At 37.3% G+C, this 25384-nt stretch overlaps 1 protein-coding gene across 2 annotated transcripts in view; it reads right to left on the bottom strand.

Annotated features, from left to right (window-relative positions):
• Positions 1-584: 584 nt before the first annotated feature.
• The window catches only part of COBL (cordon-bleu WH2 repeat protein), a 114339-nt gene continuing 89539 nt past the window's right edge, over positions 585-25384 (bottom strand). For both annotated transcript variants that reach the window (XM_066185575.1, XM_066185585.1), the window contains 2 exons: positions 9331-9469; positions 585-2372 (listed from right to left, as the gene is read on the bottom strand). In XM_066185575.1, the coding sequence (XP_066041672.1) occupies positions 2329-2372; positions 9331-9469 (183 nt within the window). In that variant the 3' untranslated portion in view covers positions 585-2328. The remainder of the gene's footprint in view (positions 2373-9330; positions 9470-25384) is intronic.

The following is a 25384-nucleotide window of genomic DNA, read 5'->3' as shown; positions in this document are numbered from 1 at the left end:
CATGCTATTATGAATTAACAGTTCTGAGACAGAGTATCTGGGCAATTCCACTCAACAAATTCGGATTTCATGAGTGACACTAGAAGTTTTTTCTGATACTGTGTACAGTACTGGGTGGTTTCAAACTATGCTAATGTCATCGTATGATTTCTTGTAACTAGGATGCTTTCTTGTAAAGACACAGAAATCTTTTTTCTATATACATTTTTTGTAAGTTCCATTTAATAGTATATATGTATCTGTAACTTAGAAAATCATAATAAACAAATATGAGTGAACATAAGCAATGATCCTTTTTCAATCCTGAAAGGCAGAGCTGGCTAGCTTAAGCTGTTCTTTAAAATAGTTAACCTAGGAATTTCACTAAAACTGTTAATTCCCCTGAACTTATTTCAGAGGTAAATTCTGCATTTTAATTAAAGAAAAGGTACATTTAGTGTAAATAATGAACTTTTTGAGATTTCACCTACAAGCTTTTAAGAGATTGAGGGCACTACCCGAAAAGAGTCAGTTATTTGTAAGAAACATGCCAGCTATATGGAGAGGGGCCATAGCTGTATCCTTTCAAAGCAAGATCTTTTCATTGAAAATGTGAAAGTTTGTTGAATACTTGTGCCACCTTACAGTGAAAATGGTGTCAACAGAAAGAACTGCTTTGACAATACACAGCACTTTGTACTCAATATAAAACACTTTGTTTCACCAATTCATCATTTTTACCCTAGTTTGAACTCCATGGGCCATGTAACTCCGAGGAGCTACAAATAGGACACAAATAGAGTAATGAGAACTCGTCAGTTAGGTTCTTAATCTTTACATTGTGATCACCTACTTGTTTTGGATTTTTTTTTTTGAGAGAAGACTTAGAATTACAAGACTTACAACTTACAATGGTCCTGTCTTAAGACGGTATTACAAAGTACCTGGCAGCACAGTTAGTTCAAATCCACTCCACTTTTATTAGAAGACCCTTAGGCTACTAAGTATACTTTCTAAAGAATCCCTTAAAACTTACCAACTACATGTCATATTTGTATTAAAAACTGTCAAACCCCATTTTAGTCATATTATCTGTAGGAATGCTTTGCTTTCTTATTCTCTATTTTGCCTACCTGGAAAGGAGTCAAGATTAACATGTTTATTTGCTTGAGGGTAAAACAATAACTTTTCATCATTTAAATTAGAGTTATGTATTGCAAGTCACTCATTTAAATAACATGAATGTCTTAAAGCACAGTACATGTGAGGTCAGAATAGTTCTGGGTGTGTGCACCATTACATTACAACTCATAAAGCCTATGTCTGTAGTTCAGGATTATTAAAAATACATGTCTTATGGGCCGTTCTCATGAAGAACTTTCTTTAGCACGAAGAAGTTTCTGCTAAGTACAAACCTATAGATGATATTTTAATTACAATTCACTGACTATTCCAAGTACAAGTGCAAAAAGGAGACTTGTGGAACGAGATGTATCTTGAGCAAACAGTGTTTGGAACTTTTCTGACAGAAATAGAACACACACCTTGATTTCCACAGCATGTCTCCAGCATCAAGATAAAATTACTCATATTGAGCATCAGGATGAAAGCAGAAGTAAAGAATATGAATCAGTGCATTTAGTACTGGTTCTTGGTATTCCTTTTAAGACCCTTATAGATGCAACAGATCTTCCTGTTTCTTTTTTTCTTGACAGCTTGATTGATAGCCAAGATACAGAAAGAATCTTGCACTTCAACTTGACTTGGCCATGCCCAGTTCTAGTTTTGCTCCAAAGGAACAAAACAGAAGCAATAAAAGGAAAATAGAAGAAATAGAAGAATACAAAATTTTATACCTACAGTAACATAAAGAAAAAAAAAGTTTTTAGAAACTTTTCATTAAAACTTTAGACAATATGTAAAGTAAGACACCCTGTCCCAAGAAAACACTCTTCTGCAACACCAAATCAATCGAATCATGGCTCAAAATAAAGAGAATCTTTAGGAAAAGAATGACAGATAATATTTCTGGGGCTGATATTTAGATTTATATAACACACCATTCAGTTCTGGAGCATACATCTCACAAATGAGTATGAACCACAGCGAAAAATAATCAATAGTAACTAAAGAGAATGTGCGAGTTTTAAAAGAAAAGAAGCCAAAATCTCTGTCAAAAATAAAGGTGGGTTTTTTTTTTTGGTTTTTTTTTTTTTTTTTTTTTTTTTTTTTTTCTCTTGTTGTTGTTTATTTCCCAGCAGGGGAGGAAGGAAGACAACAGAAGAATCAGGGTAGCAGTGGCAACAGGAAGTTCAGAAGTATGAAGGTCATAGGAAGAGGCAAGGTCTGTCAGACACGCTTGGAGTATGAAGGGAATGATGCACAACAGTAAACTGTCGGGGGAAAAGAGTAAAAAGATAAAATTATAAGTATTGTGTACATCAGTCAGCAGAATGGCTAGCATGCTCTGTAACATTAAAAAATCAGACGCCCAAAGGAGGTGTAGGTGCATGGGCACATATTAAAATTTGGAATCCCACAGATGCTCTGAGACTAACCCCCCGGGGTTTGTGTATAAGCTAACTCAATCCTAACAGCACAATACTTACTGATACACAGTATGTCTATGAATTCTGCTTTACTTGGCCTGATTTTAATTCCCCAGAAGGAGCAAGATAGATGATACTGGAGATCCAACTCATTCTTTAGCCTCAGGTTGCCTGAATGAGTAGAAGTAGTGATGGCAAAAAAAGCCTCCTAAGCCACACCTGCATGCATTCTTGCTCTAAAGACCACCTCTGAGAAAGAAAAGGCTGGGGTCACTTGACACATGCCTTATGAAGCAGTGTCCCATGACAAGTCAACAAAACTTCCTGCACAGCAGCCCTCAGTTCTCACTTGATTTAGAGCCATGTGTGAGGGAGTAAAGTTTCCTGTGTTATTCTACCCATTTTTGCTTCAAGCTAACAAAACCCAACTCTTAGAATCTAGCCCTGTGAAAGACTAGATATATATCTAAGGTGACTGAAGAAATACAACTGAACTGTTTGTGGAACTGTCATTGCCTTTGTCAACCAGCTTGTATCACCTGTCCATATACCAGTGATATAATGAAACCAAACAACTCTTTTCTGTTCTCACAGGACTCTAAAGTTAACTTGGTTTTAGTCATAAACCAGAAGAACGCATGTCATCTACAGAACATAAAATAGTGTCCCCACTCCTTCACCCCTAAAAAACCTTCTAATTAAGTGATGTTTGACTATTTTGATCTATAGTTAAAAACAAGGACAGATTCAAATCATGATTTAATTTCTTCAAAGAGAGAGCACTTTCTGAAAATTACAAATCAATCAGTGGTCAAGCCCTTACCCAGTGTGAGCCCTGAGTTCACTAGTACTTTATCCAGCACCAGAGTGAAAAATTTAACTTCAGGATCTCACTATGCAGGAAGGTGAATTGTATATTCTTTCCCATAGAGCTTTTAATTTCTTACTGCATATCTTAATGACAGTTCATAACTAGCCAAATAAAGGGCTAATGTGGAGTTTCACAGAAATATTGGATTTACTCTAATGAGCTGGCTGACATTTCAAGGCAGCACGTTTCAGTTGCTTGTCTAGGTGCAGCACTCTTTCACTACGTACATTCTTTACCTCGAGTAAGTAGCACAGAGCTTACCAACTCATATATTTGGAAATTTGCAAGCAATGTGACATAGCCAAACACCATGCAGCAATCTCCATCTCTGCATTCCCAAAGTACAGTCAATCTTGGAATCAGGCTGTGAACAATCTGATTAGTAAGATAAGGAAGGAGAAAGAATCCCATAAACACATCAATTTAAACGTGCACACAACATGCAGCTAAGGTTCTACCAGACCAAACATTAGAGAAAAGGTCATGTAATTAGAATAAAAATATTCAAGAGCAAAAACTGTGAGAAACTTTTGTACCCTTGTTTGTGGAAGAGACTCTTACCATTTATATAGAAAAGCTCAAGTATCTTACTAAAGGCCTTACTCACGAATTATTTACACTCTGCATAAATTTGGAAAACTCAATGAACAGTGATTGCCACCACTCTCTATGAAATGAAAATCCCCCAACCTATGTCTCCCAGAGCACATAGAGACAACTGCGTTCGCTGGGAAGGATGGAAGGACAGGTGGAAGGATGGAAGGACAGATGGAATGACGGAAGGAAGGAAGGTCCTTCACCGACAGTGGAAGACCGTAAGGAGTGAGAATTTAAACTCAACATGATCACAGAATTTTAACTTAGAAATGGGAATTTTTTCTCATGGAACACATACTGCTGTTGACAGTCACCAACCCAGCAAAGGAAGACCTCAATTGTTATCAGAGAAAGCTGTTTTGAGAGTGATTTCAGAAAAAAACCCATGTCTTTTATCAACAGCTGGCATCAGTAGTTTATCCTCCTCCCCACCTTACACTATGAGAAAACACATTTACTGAGGTTAGAGTTAGAAAGATTGAAAATTTTGTTGTTCTTTGAATCTACCGCCCAAATCTTATTTGCACTGCTTGAGGCATTCTCAGGCAATAAAACACATCATTGCAAAACGTTGCTCTTACACAGCTCAATCGCTATGGTATCTAAGCACCTTTCAGAATGGCATTAGGCAATGTAATTAGCATCTGTCCTACGTGCTGCTGTCTCTCATGGGTACACCTATACACGCTTCTCTTGTGTAAATCTTATCTTTATCTAGGTAGGACACAGCATAATTACAGAGCTAAAACTTGCCACTCTCCAACACTGATGCTTTAAGCCTAAAATAAGTACCCACTAAGCTCTTGCTCTCAGTAAATTGAGGACAATGAAAATTCATGTTATGTTTCTATGTACAAGCTTAATCAAATCCTTTTCACTGAGATACTGTCTTAGTTTAAGAGCAAATGATCACACTGATTACATCAGGGCTGAATTGATTAAAGGGAATTCGATCAGCAAGGTAGATCAGGAAAGCATTGCAAAATAACAGTGATAAAAACTCAAATGAAGCAGAAATATTAATGCAAAGAAGGCCAAAATGGATTTTTAATAATGAAAACATTGTAGGCAAGATGATGGCATCTAGAAGAAAAAGATTTTAAGTATGATATGATTTCTGTGCATAAGCCGGTAAAGATCTCTTAGGGTTAATCCTGAATAAGATTCAGGTTTTCTGTTAGTATGATCTCCTTAATATCTATCGTTAGCTCAAATAAAACTTACCAATTTGTATTTCCTCACCACAGATTTGAAAAGTAGTGCTTTAGATTTAGCTGGTAATCAATCAGCTAAAACACCCACATTAATGTATCAGAGTAACTGCAACCTGCAGAGTTCTTTTGGCAAACATAAGGTCCTGGAAAGAGACCTTCTGTCAAATTAGTAACTAATGGAGACATTTCTCTACCCCATGGTTAGGAGACACCCTCCTAGTCTTCAAAGGAAGTACATCCATGAGATGTCATAATGTGCAAAGCTTTGCTGCTTTTACCAGCTCTACATGGGTGTGCAGGGCAAGCCCACAGGGAACATAATACATGATCAAAGACTTGGATTGTGTACAAAGATTTAAAGGCAGTCAATGGATAGGCACAAAAAAGCAGCATGAAAACATGCTTTTCACAAGTACAGGAGATGTGAAAAACATTGTACTTCTTAACTGTCATGCCCCAAGGTGAAGAGCATACAAAGGACTACCCAGACATGCCAAGAAAGATGTAGCCATTAGGACAGGAAGGCCTTTAACAACACACAGTTCCTGTATATGGTTTAATTTTCCTAAGGAAGACACTGTAGTTTTTGACCTAGACTGACAGACCCACTGACTCTCAAAGGAACTTGTCCCTGGAGAGACAAAAAAATTGCTAGTACAGAAAAACAAACTTGGGAATTAATACAAGATAACAGATTTTTTTGTTTTCAGTTGAACAAAGCCAACAAAGCTTGATGGTTACTTTGAAATGTGTCAGTACAATGACCAGGTATCATGTGCAAAACTCTCTCCAAACAAGTGTTTTGTTTATTCTATATTAATTAGTTACACTGCATTGGACATTTTGAAAGACAACAGGCTGGAAAAAGGGGGAAAAACCGACACGGATGTCTAAAGAGCAGAGAGGAAAGTCTGGAAAAGCTACCCCTGAGAGTAATCATCAAAAGAATGGAAATGCAAATACAAATATTTTCAAACATACGTTTAGGTACCAGCTCTGTTGGTGCTGTAACATCTGCTTCTCTGTAACACACTGTTGGATCCACAATGTCACTGCCAGGAGGAGGGTAAGGTGGGGGTGGGGGGATCACTAACTGGGGGGGACCACGAGTGGTGCCCCTAGGAGGCTTTTGTGGCACCTGCCGTCCATCACCTACAGGGGGATCAATTGACTTGTTACTTCATTGCAAGATAATGACCGCTCTGTACATAGTTATTTTTTAAAAACACGTTGATTTTCCCTTACCCACATCCAAAGCCTCTCTGGATCTAGTTCTGCTCTTATTTACATCCAAATAATTAAGGGAGAAGGAAAAGGCGGGTCTTAAACCAACAGCAGTGGGACCAGAATTGAGTCCAGCACATACACCTACATTTCAACTAACAGTTAAAATCACTGGTTTTGGCAGGCATAAGGATGGAAAAAATAGTTAAGTAAAATAAAATAATTGAAAAGAGCTGTGTAACAAAATGTGAAATATGTGTTTTATTTTATCTTCTGAAGTGTCAAACTGCCTGAATTTGTTGACCTCTCAGATACTTTACATGACTATTTTCCTGACTCTTCCTGAGAGAAAGAGGAAGATGTCTTAGGACAGCATTTTTGAAGTAGGTATCTTACAGGTTTTTCTCTTTTTCTTTTTGAGTCAGTTTTCATTATTTTTGACATTGTAGAGATGCAGACGATTAAGCTGGTCTTTGCAAAATAGTGTCTGAAGCTATCAAAGGCAATGCCCATAACTTTTTCTGGGGGATTATTTCAACACTCTGTACATTAACTAAACAAATACATGTGTCTTTGCACTGTACTCTGTGAACCACTTTCAATGTTAAAAAGTCGCGGCCAGTGTGTAGTGCACAGAACTTGAGCTACTGTTATTTGGAAAGTCCTTAGAGGTTGAAAGTGCACTGAGGAACCCTGACTGCCCACTCATTCTGCTTTCACACCCTGCCTCAAGCATGTGCTGTGGTCATTGCTGAAGATGGATGCTGGCAGAGACCGATGTTTGGTCTGATCCATTCCTACACTCTCCGGCTTGTGATTTGGGTCTGCTGAGAAGGGAAGCAGCACCAAGGGGGAAGAAAAATAATTCAACCGTCATGATTTTTTACTTAGGAGTCACTAGCTTCCAGAGGAGTATCTTCCAGAGACACCATTTAATGCTGGCAAACCTTTTTTTACTGCTTTGAGGAAATTTGGCTGAATACTTTGGTGTCACAATAAATGATTCAGTATTGAATACTACAGGGAATTTGCCAATATTTTTGATAGGATCTTTTCCTTTGATTCACATGGCTAACTTGAGAGCTACACAGGTATCTTTAATACTTTTTCCATCAAGTGGCTGACTATTTCCTGCAGCACGTTTTTTCCCCTCACTATAGTCTTGCTTTTTTCACAGCTTTTCTCTCATGCTTTCAGAGCCATCTGTGCTTTCTCATTGTTTCCTTGCAAGGGCCCTGAAGAGAGGCTGTTTTACCAACCCTCTCCGGCTGTAGCATTTTTCTTGTTAATGAACACATTCATTCAAGAAAGTAGCAGAAAACAAAAAGCACTGGAGACAGGGCTACTGTGGGACGAGTTCTTTGTCAGTGTAAAATAATAAGGCTCCATTAAAGCAAACGATACTACAGAATCCTACATGAGCAGTCTGGCCAGCAAGCACTTATGTACACACTACTGAACAGACTAGAAGTAGCTCTGCTCTGCTGTATCTCATCTATAACATTTGAGAACCAAAAAAAAAAAAAAAAAAAAAAGAACACTTATAAAAAGTTAAAGCAACAAATGTCATCAAAAAGTGACCAGTAGTAGGGCAAAGGGTGAGAACTGGTAGAGTGTGACATCTGTAGTGATTAAAAGTAAGCCAATTTTCTTAAAACTCCTGTGTTATATGGCCCCGCAATAACACTGCCCTTAGAGAGTTTAAATAAGAGATGTCAGTGGAGTCTAATATGTCACATTAAAATGGACTCCTGCTGCTACATAAATGCTGAGGCATTAAATGTGAAGCATTTACTGAAAATAAATGTTGGAACAAAGCCAAGAGGTTTCTTTCTAAACTGTGAGGCATTTGTAATGAAAGCAATTATGTATGACAGAACGTCATATCTGTATGTCTTAGGCATTTTATGAAACATGAGGTCAAAGGCATGAACTGAAGTGCACTGAGTGCATTATGGCACTTGAAGAATGATTCTCTTAATGTACTGAAAAATGAGTTCCAATATGCAGGGTCATTATCTCATAATTTGACTCATTATAAAATCACTTTGCTTGCTAGAAGCATATTCCTGGTGTCCTCACTCAGGCAAAGCTCTCACCAACCTGAACAAGCGACCAGGCAGATAACAACAGAGGTCTGAGAGAATGTTTTTCAGTTTTCCTGTGTGAGTAAATGTGGTGCCACATGTGGCTGAAGCTACAGTTTCTTTTGTTGAGTCTAGGTACATATGGCATTCCTTTCAGGGCATCAGTTCTTTTCTTCTACTGATTTGCTAAAGAATCGTCAGATACTGATTTATAATAAAAGTGAGGACAAAACTGAAAAAACAACCTTTTATGAGCAGTTGATGTCAAAATGTTGGAGGACTACATGAAAATAAAATGTCTTCAAGCTTTAGAAACATGAGGAAACACTGAACCAAGTTGACTGCACTTTGGTTCTAGCAGAACTTCATGGCTTGAGATGCATTCAGTACTGCCTGGCCTATCTCCATTTATTAGCATTTCCATTTATGATTTCTGTATTTCCATTTAATAGCAAACCAATCATGACCTTCAAGGCGCAGAATAGGCCTAGGGCAAGTGCTTTTGTATATAAAGTTTGTGCCAAATATTCAAATCATCTGATGGGTGTTATCTACATTTTACTACCCTTTGGTTCTCTGAATGGTGCCATTAAAAAAAAAAAAAAAAAAAAAAAAAAAAAAAAAAAAAAAAAAAAGTAGTACTATACCAACACTTTTTTCCAGACTTTCATTCTGCTGAGAAATGAAGTTTTTTTCCCCAAGTTACAAAAGTTTCCAAACTCACAGCATAACAGAATTAAGGCAACGTCAAATAGCGAGCATTGAAAGCACATGAATAGGGTTATTCAGGAGAAAAGAACGCCTCTCACCCATTGTGCTCTTCCTCTTGTCTTCCCTGTCTTCTGTCCTGTTTGGCATGGCAGGAGTGGGTGGAGCAGATGCAGCTGGTGGAAGAGGGGCACGCCTCTTCTTTTTCCTTAAATCATTCAGGGATGCTCCTTGTGATATCTAAAAAATTTGAAAAACAAGCACAGTAAAGGATATATTTAGTTGATGTTGTAAATTTTCAACAACCAAAAAAAAGCGTTTGCCACATGACCTAGTTTCTCAGCACAGTATATTTATAATGAGCATTTATAGTGAGAACCAGAGATTAAAGAATTACAGTAATATTACACTCAGAAAAGGAAAGAGACAAGAACTGCAGATGAGCGTTACAGCAAAAATACCAGTCTGGTAGGCATTTGTTGGTTCTGGAAAAAGTCAACTAGAGAGTCCAACACTCAGCAAAGCAGAGTATGACACTATGTGTGTTGTTAAGCTTGAGCCATGACACGATCATCTTTTTCCATTGGTTTCTTCAACCCTTAAATGATGGTTAAATACTCCAATTGGCATGTATAGTGAATAAACTCTTTCTCATTTCTTTTATTTTCCTCCCCAATTCTCTCTGATGACTTCTGAGAGAAGAATCAGAATTGACTGTTTGCTTGCATGATGATATGAGATCATACTGTACCCTATTCATGCCTACTGGACTTCAAAGACATGCTTTTGAAGATCTGTAACACCTTGGCTTCCAATAATTGCAACATGCTGGTTGATATGCCAAGACTTCATTACTGTTTATGCTGCTTTTAAAAATACAAAAAATGTTATTACAAATTACTTGGGTTTCACTGGGTTGCATAATATTTTCTGTAGCTTGTTGGAACTTAGTTCTATTTCCTTTTTCCATTAAAAATAATAAAACCATGTAGGAAAACCTCTGGAATTTTTATATTTGAAAGGTACTGACAACACTAGTCAGAACCAGGCTTTGCTGAGGCAGAGAGTGGTGGTGGCTGCCCATATTTGACATGCTGCTGGCATTTCTCCAAAGTCATCTTCACTTCTTTGATTTAACTGCTCAGTCTGTCCCAATACTTCTGTATTCAATATACAGAACCACATGTAATTTTCTACTATTTCAAAGGCCTAACTAGTAAAAATAAAAAAAACCCCAATCATATTCATCATATTTCCTTTAATGCAGAGGCCTAATGGACCTTTAAAATACAATTGTTGTGGGAGATTTCATTAAACAAATAGTAACTTCACACTGCTTGAATCTACCACCAGAATTCAGAGGAAATTCGCTCATTTACAGGTTTCCTTTCCTACACTGAGTAAAAAAATCTGAGAATAAATGAATTTTACAAAGATTAGGATATGAAAAGAGTCTCCTTCACTTAGCCTTCCTTTTTAAAAGCGCTCAGGAAGGTTTTACAGTATAAAAAAAGAATCCTTTTGTTCCCACTTCTGAGGATTATGCTTTAACCACCATGCCACATGGCAATTGGACACTCTCCGTCCCTTGGTGAACTTGCAGATTGCACAGGAGAAACTTGGTAATAACTACATTGGACATAGAGCACAGCAACCAGAATGAGCTGCAGCTTCACACCTAACAAGGGTGGGAAAGAAACATGTCCTGGACCTAATTCCTGCTATCATGGATTATGTCAGCATTTTATATTAAATTTCCACCAGATATAGTGCATGAATAAAGCCAGTGAGGCCAATCTAGACAAAGTTAGACACAGTAAATGGGCAATAATGTTAGGAGTAACTAGCTGGTAACTGTTTTTGTAGACTTATATTTCGGTCACCAAACTTCATGGAATTTAAAAAACATTGGACTTAAATGCAGAAAAGAGCACCACACCAAATGCTTGAAATGGATACAGCAAAATTTTAGTGCTCCACTGAAAAACTCTTGCCCAACATTAAAGTGTTGCTCTGTATTAAGATGGGACACTTCCCCTGACAACGAAACTGCTGTAGTGATTAGGAACTAACCACAACAAACTGAAGTTGAAACAGAATGCCCAGCTGAACATGGGAGACTCCACTCAGAGAAACAGACTCAACAGGCTTTGGTTTCAAGGGGAATTATACCAAGGACAGCCAACTAATGTTGTACTCTTCTCCACTGAAGAAATTGGCAAATACATACTTTGAAAAAAAACCAAAAACATTCTTCTGCCCTGCATTTTAAGTAACTAACAACATGTAGGCACTTCATACTGTATCTTGATTCTTCAGGAAACTACCTTACAGGAAAAAAAAAAAAGAAAAGAAAAAGAAAATTATCCAAGTGGGGACTTTGATTCTTTGATTGCTACAAAGACTGCAAAATTCAGTAGCTATAGAGAACTTGAATCATCTGGCAGACACGCACCATCTGAACTTCCCCAACACTTCACAAGTACAAGCTTGACTTTTGCAGTTAATGGCATTTTGCAGCTTCCACCTTCACTCCTCCCTCCCTAGACAGAAAGGTCATTTTATTTTAAGACAAAAAATGTTTGGACTGGTGATTCAAAAGATAAAGCTAGGAAATCTTGAGAATCAAGGCAGAAAGTAAGGAAATGTGTCTTCCCACTTAAAATGGTAGAGATCACTAATCACCCTTCTCCAACTACCAGATGAGTGAAGGGTGTTAGCTTGATATAGTCAAATCCCACAAAGACACAAATATAAAGAGAAGATCCCTATTAGAAGTCAGCTTATCCTTTTCAGCTCCATGTATTCTTAGTTAGTCGAATCTTCTGAGGAACATTAGATAGACGTATCTATCACGCTGCTAACAGTTAAAGAATAGGCTAGGAAATAGCCAGTGCAAGACTGCAATAATGAAAGTTTGGTGAAATACACACACAAAATTGCTTTTATTATACTGTCAGCTAAGTGCAGTATTCTTCACAAACGCCATAAAGAAGATGAAAAGCTTGTTTAAAGCCAGTCACAGCTACAATGTATATAAGAAGTGTCTAGTTCAAGAAGAGGTCATAAAAATTGTTAAAAGTATCTTCTTTAATGCCGATTTCAGTAAACCTATGAAGCTAAACATAAATGGAAGAAGCACAAAGAACATTCTGTTTCTTTCTTCCAATTGTATATACAAAACCAATAGAACTTGAAAATAATTTGTTATGGTTGGCTGCTTCTTTTATAAAGAAATCAAGCCTTTCCAACATTATTTGGAGTAATTTCCCATTGAAACTCTGTTACAGGAGCCCCTCTCTGAGTCTAACAGGGTATTTCATAGTCTTAGCACTTGTGCTTCACCTATATTTATCAACCAGAAATTATTAGATCAGCTCCTCTTACAACAAATTCATAATTTGAAAAGATGTTCATCAAGTTCTGACTGTAATTAAATACCATGAACTGAACTAGAGATGACTAAAAGAAGTCAAAAGGACCCAAATCTGAAAAATAGTGTAATTTCTCTTCCACTACCGATAAAACCACAGCCCCCCCCAAAAACAACAGAAACAAAAACAAAAATAAACAAAACCCAAAAAACTAAACAAAAAAAAAAAAAATCCATCACATTCAGAGCTCACTTGCTCTTTGAAAAATACTTCCAATATTGCGGACAAAATATCTGAGCAATGTGCTGAATGTATTTTCCTACTGTGAAAGCTCAACATACTTATCAAAATTTGAGGGCTCTAGATAAGATTTGAAAATATATTTAGAGCATAACAACAACATCATGGGGAGGTTACTTGTCAAAATTGTGTGGAAAAGAATCCTACAAGGCCAAAGCTTGAAATTTTCAATCAGCAGCATTTCACAGTTACCCTACTTGCAAACAATTTGCGGACACTGTAAGAGTGCATGTGTATACTGAGTTTAAGTTTCCTCATGTGTAGAAGTCCAGTATTTTCTTTGGGTCAGGTTGCAATGAATATGAAGTAATGAAAAATATAAAGGAGGCCCAAGGAAACAAAAGTCACCACTACTGAAAAATCATCAAGCATTCAAAGACAAGGAGGTTCTTAGATAAATTTCCAGTGTGAGCTCCACTCCTCTGCCTTGCCTGTTCTCTACTTACAGGCCAGGGACTGGCTCTGTATTTGTCAGCCCTTCCCTTTTAAACTTTCTAACAGAAATGTTTATTTATAAAAGTACTAAGTCATCTGGTAAATGCCAACTTTCTTTTATCCACAGACCCAACTAGGCCCAAATTCACTGCAGGTTTAAGGCTCCCAAAACTGAGCCTCCTTCTGTAACCAGAAACTGTACCATAAACTTGTGTAGTTTGTGTTTCAAAACCCAAACCAGTCTTTCCAGTATTTTCATAAACATTGCAAGAAACATTTATGGCAAGAGATGTTCCCTTTTACTATCACTCTTATCATTTTGCCATAGAAAAGGAAAAATCTTGAAAACCTAAGAATTTTCCAGTTTTGATATTTAACAAAATTCTCCTTAAAGCAATTTTCTTCCTGGTCAAACAACATAGCTATAGATGATACAGATATATCAGCTGATATATTGATATATCAGATATACCAGAATCCTGTTTGGAATAAGGATTGCTTTTAAGGGATGTCAGATGATTGTTGTGCATATGCAAATAAAAAATTGTATGGCACGTGATATAAATTGTGTGAAGAAAGTTCTTATAAATCTTCTTCCTTCTTTTTATGCAATGTTACGTGTCAGGACTTTTTATTGTTTAATAGAGGAATTGACTAATCTGTATAAAAACTGTCTTATTCATGGAAACAGTGAATGACTGTAGAAATTATTTTTAGAGGGAAAGAAAAAAGACTGGAAAAAGGATACACGGATTCAATCACTGGCACACCCTCATTACGAAGTGGTTCCATCATCCCACACTGACTAGACAAACACTCTGATTCAAGCAGGCCAGATTCTGATACACCTGCTGGTGATGATATCATGTGGGGTCAGAAAGCCTATTGATGTTTAAACGTAATCCAAATGAAAAAAAACCCCAGACCTAACCTGTAACCGAACAAACAACAGTATCACCCCAAGCTGTGTGTGGGACCATCTCAAACCTCTTCCCCTCACAAAAAATTTTAAGAAATCGTGAAATAATTAAGAGCCATTTTACAACAAGTTCTAAAAGAAAAAAGACACATGTTTCATTAATCAGCTTTAAACTCTTGATATAACTGTAACTGCACTAATCCCTTATAATATTTTATGAATGACAAGTGATAGATTTGTATGCAAGTAAGATTTATGGGTTTAGATTTAAAGACACATTCCTATGACATAACTTAAAGCAGTTGAGAAGAAAATATTTTGATCCAAAGGCTGTTCTAGGAAAATCAGACAGATAAATCATTCAGCTGCAGAATGGAGACATAAATCTGTCCACTAAACTTGATTATATAAAAGCTATTCTGCCCAGCTGATTCTGCATTTTCACAGGGCAACAGATGCTTCAACATGCCTAGCACTAGAAACCACAAGAAGTCCCAACTGAACGTTAATGTGTCTTGTACAACATTTATTCATGTGCCTAATATTCCTTGGACAGGTCATACATCATTAGTCTTCTCACTGGCATATACTGACAAAGGAAAATTCAGTGAACTCTCAAAACTGGGTGTATAAGCAACTCATGAGGCCACCACTGTAAGCTACACTGAATAAAACTGTATATTTAGCACTGAATTTCTCTACCTTCTTTCCTTATTGGGTAGTACCCTGATTCAAAAAATTTCAAATTTTTGATTAAAAGATGAATGTTTAATCCATAAGGACACAAGTGCACTGAAACACAAGTGTATTAGAAATTGCATTCAAAGACAGCAGTCTGATGTCTGCCAGAAGTGTGTCCTTACGTTGCAGAATACATTTGTGTGGGTCGTTGAAAGTATTTACTAGGATACCATGCAATAAAACAACACATTACCAAAACAACAGACACAGAGAAAATAAAAAATCTAGCACACTGAAACACTTTTAAAGAGGGCATTATTTGGAAAACTTGTCAGTTTGGTAAAATGCATAGAAGTAACTACACTTTACAAATCAGCAAACAGTTTCTCTGCATTGGTCATTTTACTTCTGTACATGTTGATGTGTTGGATCTCACAAGCCTGGCAATAAAATGAATAATAAAAGGCTTAAGCAAGCCATAAGAATAAGTATGCTGGGATAGCAGGACTGATATTTGGACCAACCAGACGTGACAGCTTGTGTAACTCTGGATACATCACTCTCCTGGGGAACAGATTTAGATGGGAGACTCCCAAACTACTGCCAACTTGCGTTTAAGTCCACAATAATAGCAAGCAACTCTTGGAACAGGATAACCATGTTTCAGTCCTGACAACACCACTCTCTATCAGGAGGCTTCCTCCTGACTTTGAAACTCTGCAGCGTGTTCCCCTGGCCTGTGCAGGTGTCTGTCCCACCTGATGGCTGCATCCCAGCTGTACTCCTGTACCATCAGCTCCATCCCTGCCTCAGCTTCCGAGCTGCTTTGCTGCTGGAAGCGCTCAGGCACTGTGGGAAATCTGTGTTAGAGTTGGCGTGCAAAGTGCATCCGCTTTTTGAAAAGACTCGTTCCATTAATATTTTAATCTCATATCATAATGCATAGTTTTGCCAATAATTCCTAATTTCAGATTTTTTTTCATTATATAACTTCGGTGTTAAACAGAATTTTGTAGCAAAATTTAATGTTGATTATCAAAAATCAAGCTCTAAATCCAAAAAACCCCTTGATCTCAATAAGAGATAAAAGCTTAGTATTACTGGATTTTACAGAAATTGCTATGTTCTTGTGCTATTTTATTCACAAAATGAAGATGACAAAAGGCAAGCATGTCCTTGAATACTTGGCTGATGGGTGACAGAAAGCTAAATCAGTTAACACAAGAAAGCCAGTACAAGGTGAAGGGGCAAGCTCATTTTTCCATCTGTTTTTATAGAACACACCCTTTGTGAAATGTCACAGTCAAGGACAGCGAAAAATTAATGTCATTCTAATCTTTAAACCCTTTAACTTGTTCAGTTAAATGTGTCAGACAGGAAACTATCCATAAACAAATCTGAGATGTTAAATTACTAAGATAGCCGTGATTTCCTTCTTCGCAATATCTCATTTCTAGCTGCAGTATTATTTCCACTCGAGGAAATCACTCTACAACACCAAATATTTTCACATGCATTGAAACATGTAGACTACACAAGTCTGCGGATGTTTCCTTTGGCAAAGAATTGAACTTCCTCTGTTTCTCAGAATACAATGCAATTCTCCTCATTTATGTCTTCATTTTGGGGGGGGGGGGGGGGGGGAAACAACAAACCCCCTCAAACACTTAAAAATCACATTTTAAAACCACCACCAACTGATTTGCTACCAATATTCATTTCTCCACTAGAGAAATTAAACAAAAAAGGCAAAATCAACATCCAGACTTTAATTTCATATTTGTGCACATTTTTTCATTTAGAACTATACAATTAAGAGAACAAATGAACATTAATGAGAGTGTAAGATGTATAGGAGCAGTGCAGTTCGTATTTCTTCCGACAACTTTGTCAATGAATTTGATATGATCAATCTCATCTTCTTAAGTGACTGCCTTTTGCAAAGGCACTAGACTAAGAATTTCATATATTGTCTTTTTTTCTCAGTCTCACATCCTGGATTATAGGCTGGATGATTGGCTGATGTGCTTGTCTGCCCTTAAAAATCTCAGAGATATCATGAAGATTTGCAAAAATTGTTTTGCATATTTTTCCAGTTTTTTGCCAAAAGGATGTAGCCTAAAATCTGTTAGGGCTAGAACGTGGAAGGGAATTCACACTAACATATGACACAGAGCAAGGAGAACACTATCCTTCCTACTTCCAATAAGAGACATACTTCCCTGGAGCTTTTAGGTTTTCCTCTAGACTTAAACTTTTCTTCTGTAGAGATAGCCAATTTAAATTTCTAGTGCTTAACACTAAGACCTAGGAATCACCTTGGCAGTCTTCTCAATTTAGAAAAAAATATACCTGATTATTTTCCATGTTCTACCCCCTTCTATCAGCCTTCTCCTTCCGCAGGTACGCGGAAAGCCTGGGAGCCATGGTTTAGGCAGTGAAGTGATAGTTCCTGATTCATTTCTGATTTGATAAGTCCACAGAATGATTCAGATTAGAAGGGACTCTTAATGATCACCTCATTTGAGCCATGCCTTCCCAATGCTTCCTTCAAATTCCCACTCAAGTCTAGTTCTTTCCAGCACTTACGAACGCCAGCCAAAAGCCCTTTTTTCCACAGTCTAAAAGCAAGAAGAGGGGAGAATAGCCAAGTGGTACCACAGTATCAATTAGATATATTACTAGGACTGTAGCATAACATGGCTCTACATCAAGCTACCCACCTCCCCAGTGTAAAATTTTATTATCCAAAATGACGAACAAATACTGCTATAAAGACTTGTTTGAAGGACCCATCATGGTACACTGCTTGCTAGCCACACCTGGAAGAGTCAGCAACATAGAGCTGAACAGGACTCAGGGGTTTTCTACTGGGTCTCAGGATTTCTCAGTGAGAAATTCTATTCTCATTAAGACAGGCATTCTGCAAACAAACTGAGGTACCTATTTCTCTAAGTGACCTATGGCAACTGTAAAGAGGATGGTGCCAGATTCTTTACTGTGGTGCCCTGTGACAGGACAAGGAGCAATGGCCATAAACTAAAACACACGAAGTTGCCCCTCCACATGAGGAAGAACTTTACCTTGAGAGTGGCAGAGCACAGGAAGAGGTTGTCCAGGGAGGTTGTGGAGTCTCCCTGTCTGGGACAGAACCCCTCTGGACGTGTTCCTGTGTAACCTGCTCTAGGGTTGGCAGGGGGGTTGGACTTGATGATCTCCAGATGTCCCTTCCATCCCTAAGAATTCTGTGATACTATGAAAAATAGCTTGAAGTAGCAGAGAACATTTTTTAAAAATTATCATTATACCTGTGATGCTTTCCCTTATTTTCTTATTTGGCTAAACAGTGACTATGCTATTAAGCCATAAAATTAAAACTGATTGACACAGCACACATTAATTTTGTTAATTTTTCTATTCTGGAATTTTTTACCTTTATAATTTAGGATTTATGTAAGGTGGAGTTAGAAGCAAAGTCTGACAAGTGATGCAAACCCAGATTCTAAATTAAGCACAGTTCTAGGGTCATTTTTCATTGCTCATTGAATGCCAGCTCTTCAGAAGTCTCGCTGCTCAAAATGATCTTTGTCTATTAACTTCCCCTAAATACCGTGCCCAACAAAGCCTCATAATTACTCGACACATACTTTCTTCTTTAATGAGAGTTAAAGCTTACGATGACATCAGCCTGTTCTATTTGTCTGAGACTTGCAAGCCAGATGAAGTTTACTTACTGAGCGTTGCAACCCTGCCAAAATTCAGGGCTGCATAGAACAGTATGTTCTGGCCCTAATGTCTTGCCAGTTTTCAATGAAGTGCTTGACAGAGACCACATGTGGAGGTCAAGTGATGCTATTGTGATCTCACCAGATGGTGAATTGCGGTATCATTCCCCAGGCAGGTAGTATAGTATGTTCAGAAACAGTTGGAAGGTGAACCACGAACTCACAGCCAGAAGCAACTGGATTATTGCAAAAGATCAAGAATGCTATTGATGCTGGCAAAAAGACTATTCCAAGAATTTTTCTTGCACATAATTCAAGGATTCAACTCTCAAGACATATGTTTGCTTGAAAAAAAATGGAAGTCCTCCTGCCAAACAAATCTTGCATTTTTGCACGATTATTACGTTATGTATGTTAAATTTTAATATAAAGACACTGCAAGCTCACCTTGCTTGTGCTCTTGCATATATATTAACCATCACCAGGTCACTCCAACTTTTGAAGTCAATTCAGAGGTTATATCTACACAGGTCAGAGTGCAGGACTGGACTACTTTTCAAAAAGCAACAGGAAAGCAGACCATGGAGGAACCTTACAAGATTTTGTAATGACATTCTCCAACCCCCCTAAAGTAACAGCCTATCCAAGTCAAACTGTGAAGCACTCAGCATTTCACAAAGTCCAACCTTCAGTTAAAGAGGTAAGCAATTTAAATCACCACTGAACTGACATCGTGTCTATTTCCCCGACAAAGTTGCAAACCCCCTATTTCTGAAACTCCAAAAAAGCCACAGAGTGGAATCCTCTAACAGTGTAGAAAGACATAATTTTAAAGCAGACCTCAAAATACTAAATTCTTCTGGTGAAAAACCTATTAATTGACTGTGAACATTATCAGACTAAAGGTATTCTCAAAGGGGTGTTGCAAAATGAGTTCTATCTCCCAACTGCACATCTGAGAGGCTGTACCTTCTCCCTAACACAAAAACCTCTACTGAAATTCTGAATTAGCATCCTAGTTCCTACTGGCCAAGCTTCAGGAAAAAATATAACCAGTAGCAGTTAATTGCTTCTTGACTGAGAAAGCTTAGAATCCTTTTAAATAATTCATCACACTGTGACACCTTACCCTATTTAAAATTAGAGGGAAAAAGAAATGAAAGAAAAGGAGGGAAAAAAAGCAGTTGGAAAATAAGCTGTCTGCCTAAAAAAAAGAGCTGCCTAAAGTAATTAAAATGCTTTTTGCCACTTTTTTTTTTTTTTTTTTTTTTTTTTTTTTTTTAATGAGACACATGCTGTTAGTAAATAAATGTGCAGCAACACGAAGTTGAGCATTAGGGGTAATAAAGAGGATGGGTAGCAATTTGGCCTCAAACAGCAGAATTTCTTCAGAGATACAGAGAAGAAAATTCTGTAATACAGTATTAAAATACAACATACTCTTAACTGATGTTGAGAAAGTAGTCACTACACTGCATGTATCACTTAAACTATAGTTTTTAATAACTACTTTAAAAGAATTAATGTGTTTAAGTGTGCATATACTGGAATTAATTTTTGGAGCTGTTTCTATCATAAAAAGAAGTACAAATTACTTCCTTTCTCTAGCAGCTTTTTTTAGCCTTCCTAAATTTCATGCTTTACATGACAGCAAGATAAGCCTTCAGCCATCACTGCACTTTACTCTTTTCTTTTAATTTGGGCCTGCATCATTTATCCAAACCAAAGTGCAGCTGTTAGCTAAATTAAGCATCCGAACTGCACAGCAAACATTATCTGATGTGGTGTCAGCTGGCTTCATGTTTGCCATCTGATTATTGTTTGGTAAGACATAAACAAGACTGGATATTTCTCATTCAGATAACTGAATGTCATATTTAAAGCTCTTTAAAAAAATGAACAAAACACCTTCAAAGTGGAAATTAATTGTTGAGTTTTAATTTCTTAGTAATCTGCCATGGTACATGGCATTTTAAAGACCACAGATGTCTTTTACTACTCACTCTTGTTTCTACTAATTGGTTCTGTACACCTTGATAATGGTCTCTATGACAGGATAGCAGTAGCCAGGTTCAGCTCCAGTGGAAATATGAAACATATAGAACTTTTCAGGTTTATGATTGGTTACAGAGACTATTGTTTCTGTAAAACCTAATGTATGTCATCACAAAATTTTGTCTGTGAAGGGAACAGTTTGTACAAGGCTTTTTCAACAAGGCCATTAAGTGAAAGTCATTAAGAAAAGCTCCACCCTTATACACTCTTAAAAAGATATTGCCTGGTCCTTCAAGCAAAAGTGGATAGACGGAGGGAACACCCGAAGAGATTGACTTTCTATCTCCTGAAATGTAGAAATATCACCATTTTCTAAGTAAAACATGACTGCACAAGACCGAAGTGTCTGAACAGTTCCTTTCTCAGAGGACCTGCAACCTAGAGAATATATCTGGCATGCACCTAGATCTGATACTGATTTGAAATGCAAAGGGATCACATCTTTCATTCTGCTTTTTATTTTGTCAGTGAAAGGCACATGTCCTGTAGAGTCCACGGAACATCACCCATACATCTCCCAGCAACCTATAATAATAGCTGTGTAAGTACATCTCAGTATTTGAGATGTAGCCCAAGGGGCCTGCAAATATGACCCTCAGAGTCCTGTGGGGCTCTTTCATATTGCAGTTAAACTACCAAGTCATAAAATGCATACCAGGCAAGCTGCTTTAGGGTTCATAGTGCAAAATTCTTATTGGTCCTATGATTTACTGGCAAAACTTCCAGCTTCATTCTCTAAATGCAGTTTTGCACTTAGGAGCACAAAACAAAGTGACTGACGACTGGGAATAGCAATCAGAGGCAGCTGTTTCTGTTTTTAATGAGAAACATGTTTTTCTGGTCATCAAATAACCATGATAAGAAGACCTAGTGAAGTCATTGTGAATACTGCCAGTGACTTTTCTGGAGTGATATCAGATCATATGAGAGAATTATTTGGGTAGGACTCTCTTCAGTATTCTCCAAAAATAGCTGCATGTGTTAGATCAAAGGTTCTGCTCAGGCTTCTTTATTAGACTGTGGCAGGTACCTACAGGACAGCAGAAAAAGAGGAAAGGTATGTTCAATACTACCTTCTCCCAGATACTTTTGTGGCCACCAGCCATCTTCATTTTAGGGACTTCCTAGTGTGATTTATCTTTCAAAATTCATTATGGATTTGTCATCCTTGCAGCCTTTGTTCGGTTTTCTCTTAAGCCCATATAAACTTTTAATGTCCATATAACAACCTTGGTGACCAATTCAATGAAAATCCACATGCTTTGACTTGGGGTGTTTTCCTGCTTCCTATTAGCTCCATATGCTCCTGCAATGGCTCACTGAAAAATCCTCATCCATAGTCTTCAGTCACTTTTTCAAGATGAAGAATCATGCTTTACTTAAGCTGCACCACTGACCATGTACTAAACTACTCCACAGCTTTGATCACCCTTAATGTTCTTCCATGAGTCTCATCCTATTCTGTAATATCCTACTGAAATAGTACTGTAAATACTCTTATAGTATTGAAGAAGGCATAAAAAAGCTCACAATGGAGTGGTGTAATAAAGCTATCTTTTTACCTGTTTTTCCTCTCCTAAAATGCTCTGAATCTGATTTACTTTTTTGATTGCTATTGAACTTTGAGATGACTTTTTTCAAATAAGAATTTCTTCTGATTCCATGATCTTCCTAATCAGTTACTGCCACCTGAGAGATGAGTATCTTACAAGGTCTTAGGGAAAATTCAGAGTGGCCTTTACTCCTGTATACTGCTACACCCTTCCCCACACTGAATTTAACTACTTTCATCTGCAAGTGCTCCCAGCACTAAGTCCCATAAGGTCTTTCAACTGTTACTCTTCATACTCAGCCTTGGTCCTTGTTATGCAGATAACTCAAGTAGGAGCAACAAAATTTCTCACTTTACGGTTTGTTTTTCAGGTCATGATCAACATGGATGGTCAAATACTCCAAGGCTGCTGCAACATTTCACCACTAGATGAGAAGATCATTTAGTCCTAACTTGCAATCTCTCTTTTCTTTTGTGTCTGTTATTTAAGAGTAAGATGACCTTATTTATTATGGAACTGAGACTTGGTTTCCTTCTGAAATTCTTGATGAGGGAACTTGGAAGCTCTGTAGAAACCCAGACAGACTGTATCAACCAGATCACACCCATCTGTTAGCTGAATGCATCAAGATCACTGTAAAGGAATTGTAAAGCAGGGTTTCTCTTTTTCTAAAGCTACATTTACCCTATTCGCTATCTTTACAAAGAGGCCAACTGGTTAAATTCTCTACTATATTTCTAGTAATTTTTCCAGTATATAAACCACCTAAGGAGGCTTGGTTTTTTTTTTTTTTTAATATTTTTATTTCTCTTACACATTCCTAACAGCAACTATATCTTTCACCTATTTTCTCTGAATTTCCTCATGGAAACCCAGAATGTGGCATTGGCAGCATTTAGCAGTATTATTCAGTAATTTTTTTCTCTATTTCTTTGTTCCATGTAGTAGAAAGAGACTTACTACAGACACAGTTATTTTATACAATCTTTCCTGTTTCAGATAGCTGTGCAGTCTCTGGCGCATCATCTTGAGCATACTTTGCACAGCTACACTGCTCAGACAAAGGAGCTACAGGCTGCTCCTTAGACAAAGAACTGAAGAGCACTCCTTATCTCTGTTACTGGACAAGCTTGATGGTCATTATCTGTCTGTGCCAGCAACCTTAACCTGTGAAAAATGTTAAGCCAAGTTTAACTGTTTTACTATCCCAGATTAACAGGCAACTCTTTGGCCAAAGAGAAAGAATAAAATATTTCTATATGGTTCTACGAACAGAGGAAAAAGACCCCATGATACCCATAAACTCTCAACATCTATAGAAATGTATAAATGAAATAAATTAGCTTCTAACCAAAATGTTAGGCAGAACGATTGGAAGAAAAAAACACACACAAAAAAAAAGACACTAAAAGCCTAATGGAAAATTTTTGTAATTACCATGCAGTATTTACAGCCTGGTACATCCAAAATAAGCAATTGCTACATGAATTTCATGTGAAACACAGAAACAAATAAAACAAATATAATCTCCATTCTTAATTGGTTTATCAATAAATATTTATCTGTATCAGCAGAGAGAGCTCACACAGCTACTCTCTGACCTTATCAAAATACTGTCCTATGCCAATTGTCTATGAAGTCCTCAGCCTCTTAATCTGGCATTATACAGCAGTAAAATGTGTATTCCAGCACCCAATATCCAAACTCTAATACAAAAAACTAGCTTCCTTCTTTAAGGCTTATGTAACTTGGGCATTTGAACAGTGTTCCAGAGAAAGAGCATCTTTAATAAAGATTCAATATCCCTGCCCTGATCACAAAAATGCTGTTGAGAGATATCACATATTGCCTGAGAACTCTAACAAGTCTGCCACAAAGATTGGAGAAGATCACAGTTAACACTCATGACATCTCAGTTAATGAACACAGGCAAAGACACTTCTAAAAATAATGCGCAGCATTCACATTTCAGGCCTCTGTGCACAAAAAGAAAATCTAAATCAGAACAATTGAAAAAGCATATAAACCCAGTCATTAATTAACTTTTGAAACAAATTAAAAAGTCAGTCAAGTTTTCTCCCTCCTCCTTCTGAATAAATCCTGCTTTCATGTCCTCAGGGAACTTACAAAAACCTGAGAAGTGACCTAGAAGATACAGTAAGTTGCAGAAATAAAAGATGCATGTTGAAAAACAGCTTTTTCCTACAGCAAAATCTGATTCATTGCATCCTTCCTCAGAATCTGAAAAAAATTGTATCTGTTATTCTCAAAGGAGTCTTCTGGATGCTCCACAGGAAAAAAAAAAAAAAAAAACCAACAAAAAAACCCCCCAAAAAACAACAAAAAACCCAACACAAAGCAAAACGAAAATACATTCACAGAACACTAAAGGGAGAAAGGAAATGTGTCATAAGAAAAAGGTTGAGAAGACCTCACCCAGAAGACCTTTCAGTCAAGAGAAACCTCCCTTCCTCTCTAAAAGATGATAAAAAAGCATGCATTCATATCTTGTTGACTTTTAGTAGACATTTCTGGTTTAGGTGTAACCTATGAAAGGGAAATAAGTGATCTGAAGCCATCCACCCTCTTGTTGGATTCTGAGCTTCTTATTAAAACAGAATACATCTGTCACATGTCTCCCATGAACTACCCATTACCTTGCACCTTATACAGTAGTGAAATACAGTACAACGTAGAAGGGAAGAAAATACCTATAGCATAAACATCCTGCTGCAGCACCAAAAAAAAAAAAAGCCCTCCTTCAAGTATGACTGCAATACCTTCTACAAAAAAGAGGATCCACCAACCAGGTAAATCTACAATCATTTGAAACTTTTCCTCTTGGGACACAGGACTGTGATCAGAGTGGAATTTACACAAAAATAAATTAAAGCAGATGCACAAAAGTAGAAGAAAAAGAAGCTGGTATGAGCACTGTGCTTCTAGAGGTGATGTTAATAAATGGGTTTTAGACAGCTGGCTACAATAAATCTCAGTTTTGTAAGAAGCTGTAGTAGGTGTTCTTATTCAGCTGTGATTCTTCTGTCCCTCAACTTCCCACAACTGCAGTGCCTGCGGTCTCATGCTTCTCTTACAAAATGACGATTGCCGTA

Source organism: Chamaea fasciata, unplaced genomic scaffold (genome assembly GCF_029207755.1).
Source record: "Chamaea fasciata isolate MVZ Bird 193981 ecotype frontalis unplaced genomic scaffold, bChaFas1.0.hap1 SCAF_1, whole genome shotgun sequence".
Taxonomy (NCBI): domain Eukaryota; kingdom Metazoa; phylum Chordata; class Aves; order Passeriformes; family Sylviidae; genus Chamaea; species Chamaea fasciata.
This window is presented reverse-complemented; position numbering and strand designations above follow the sequence as displayed.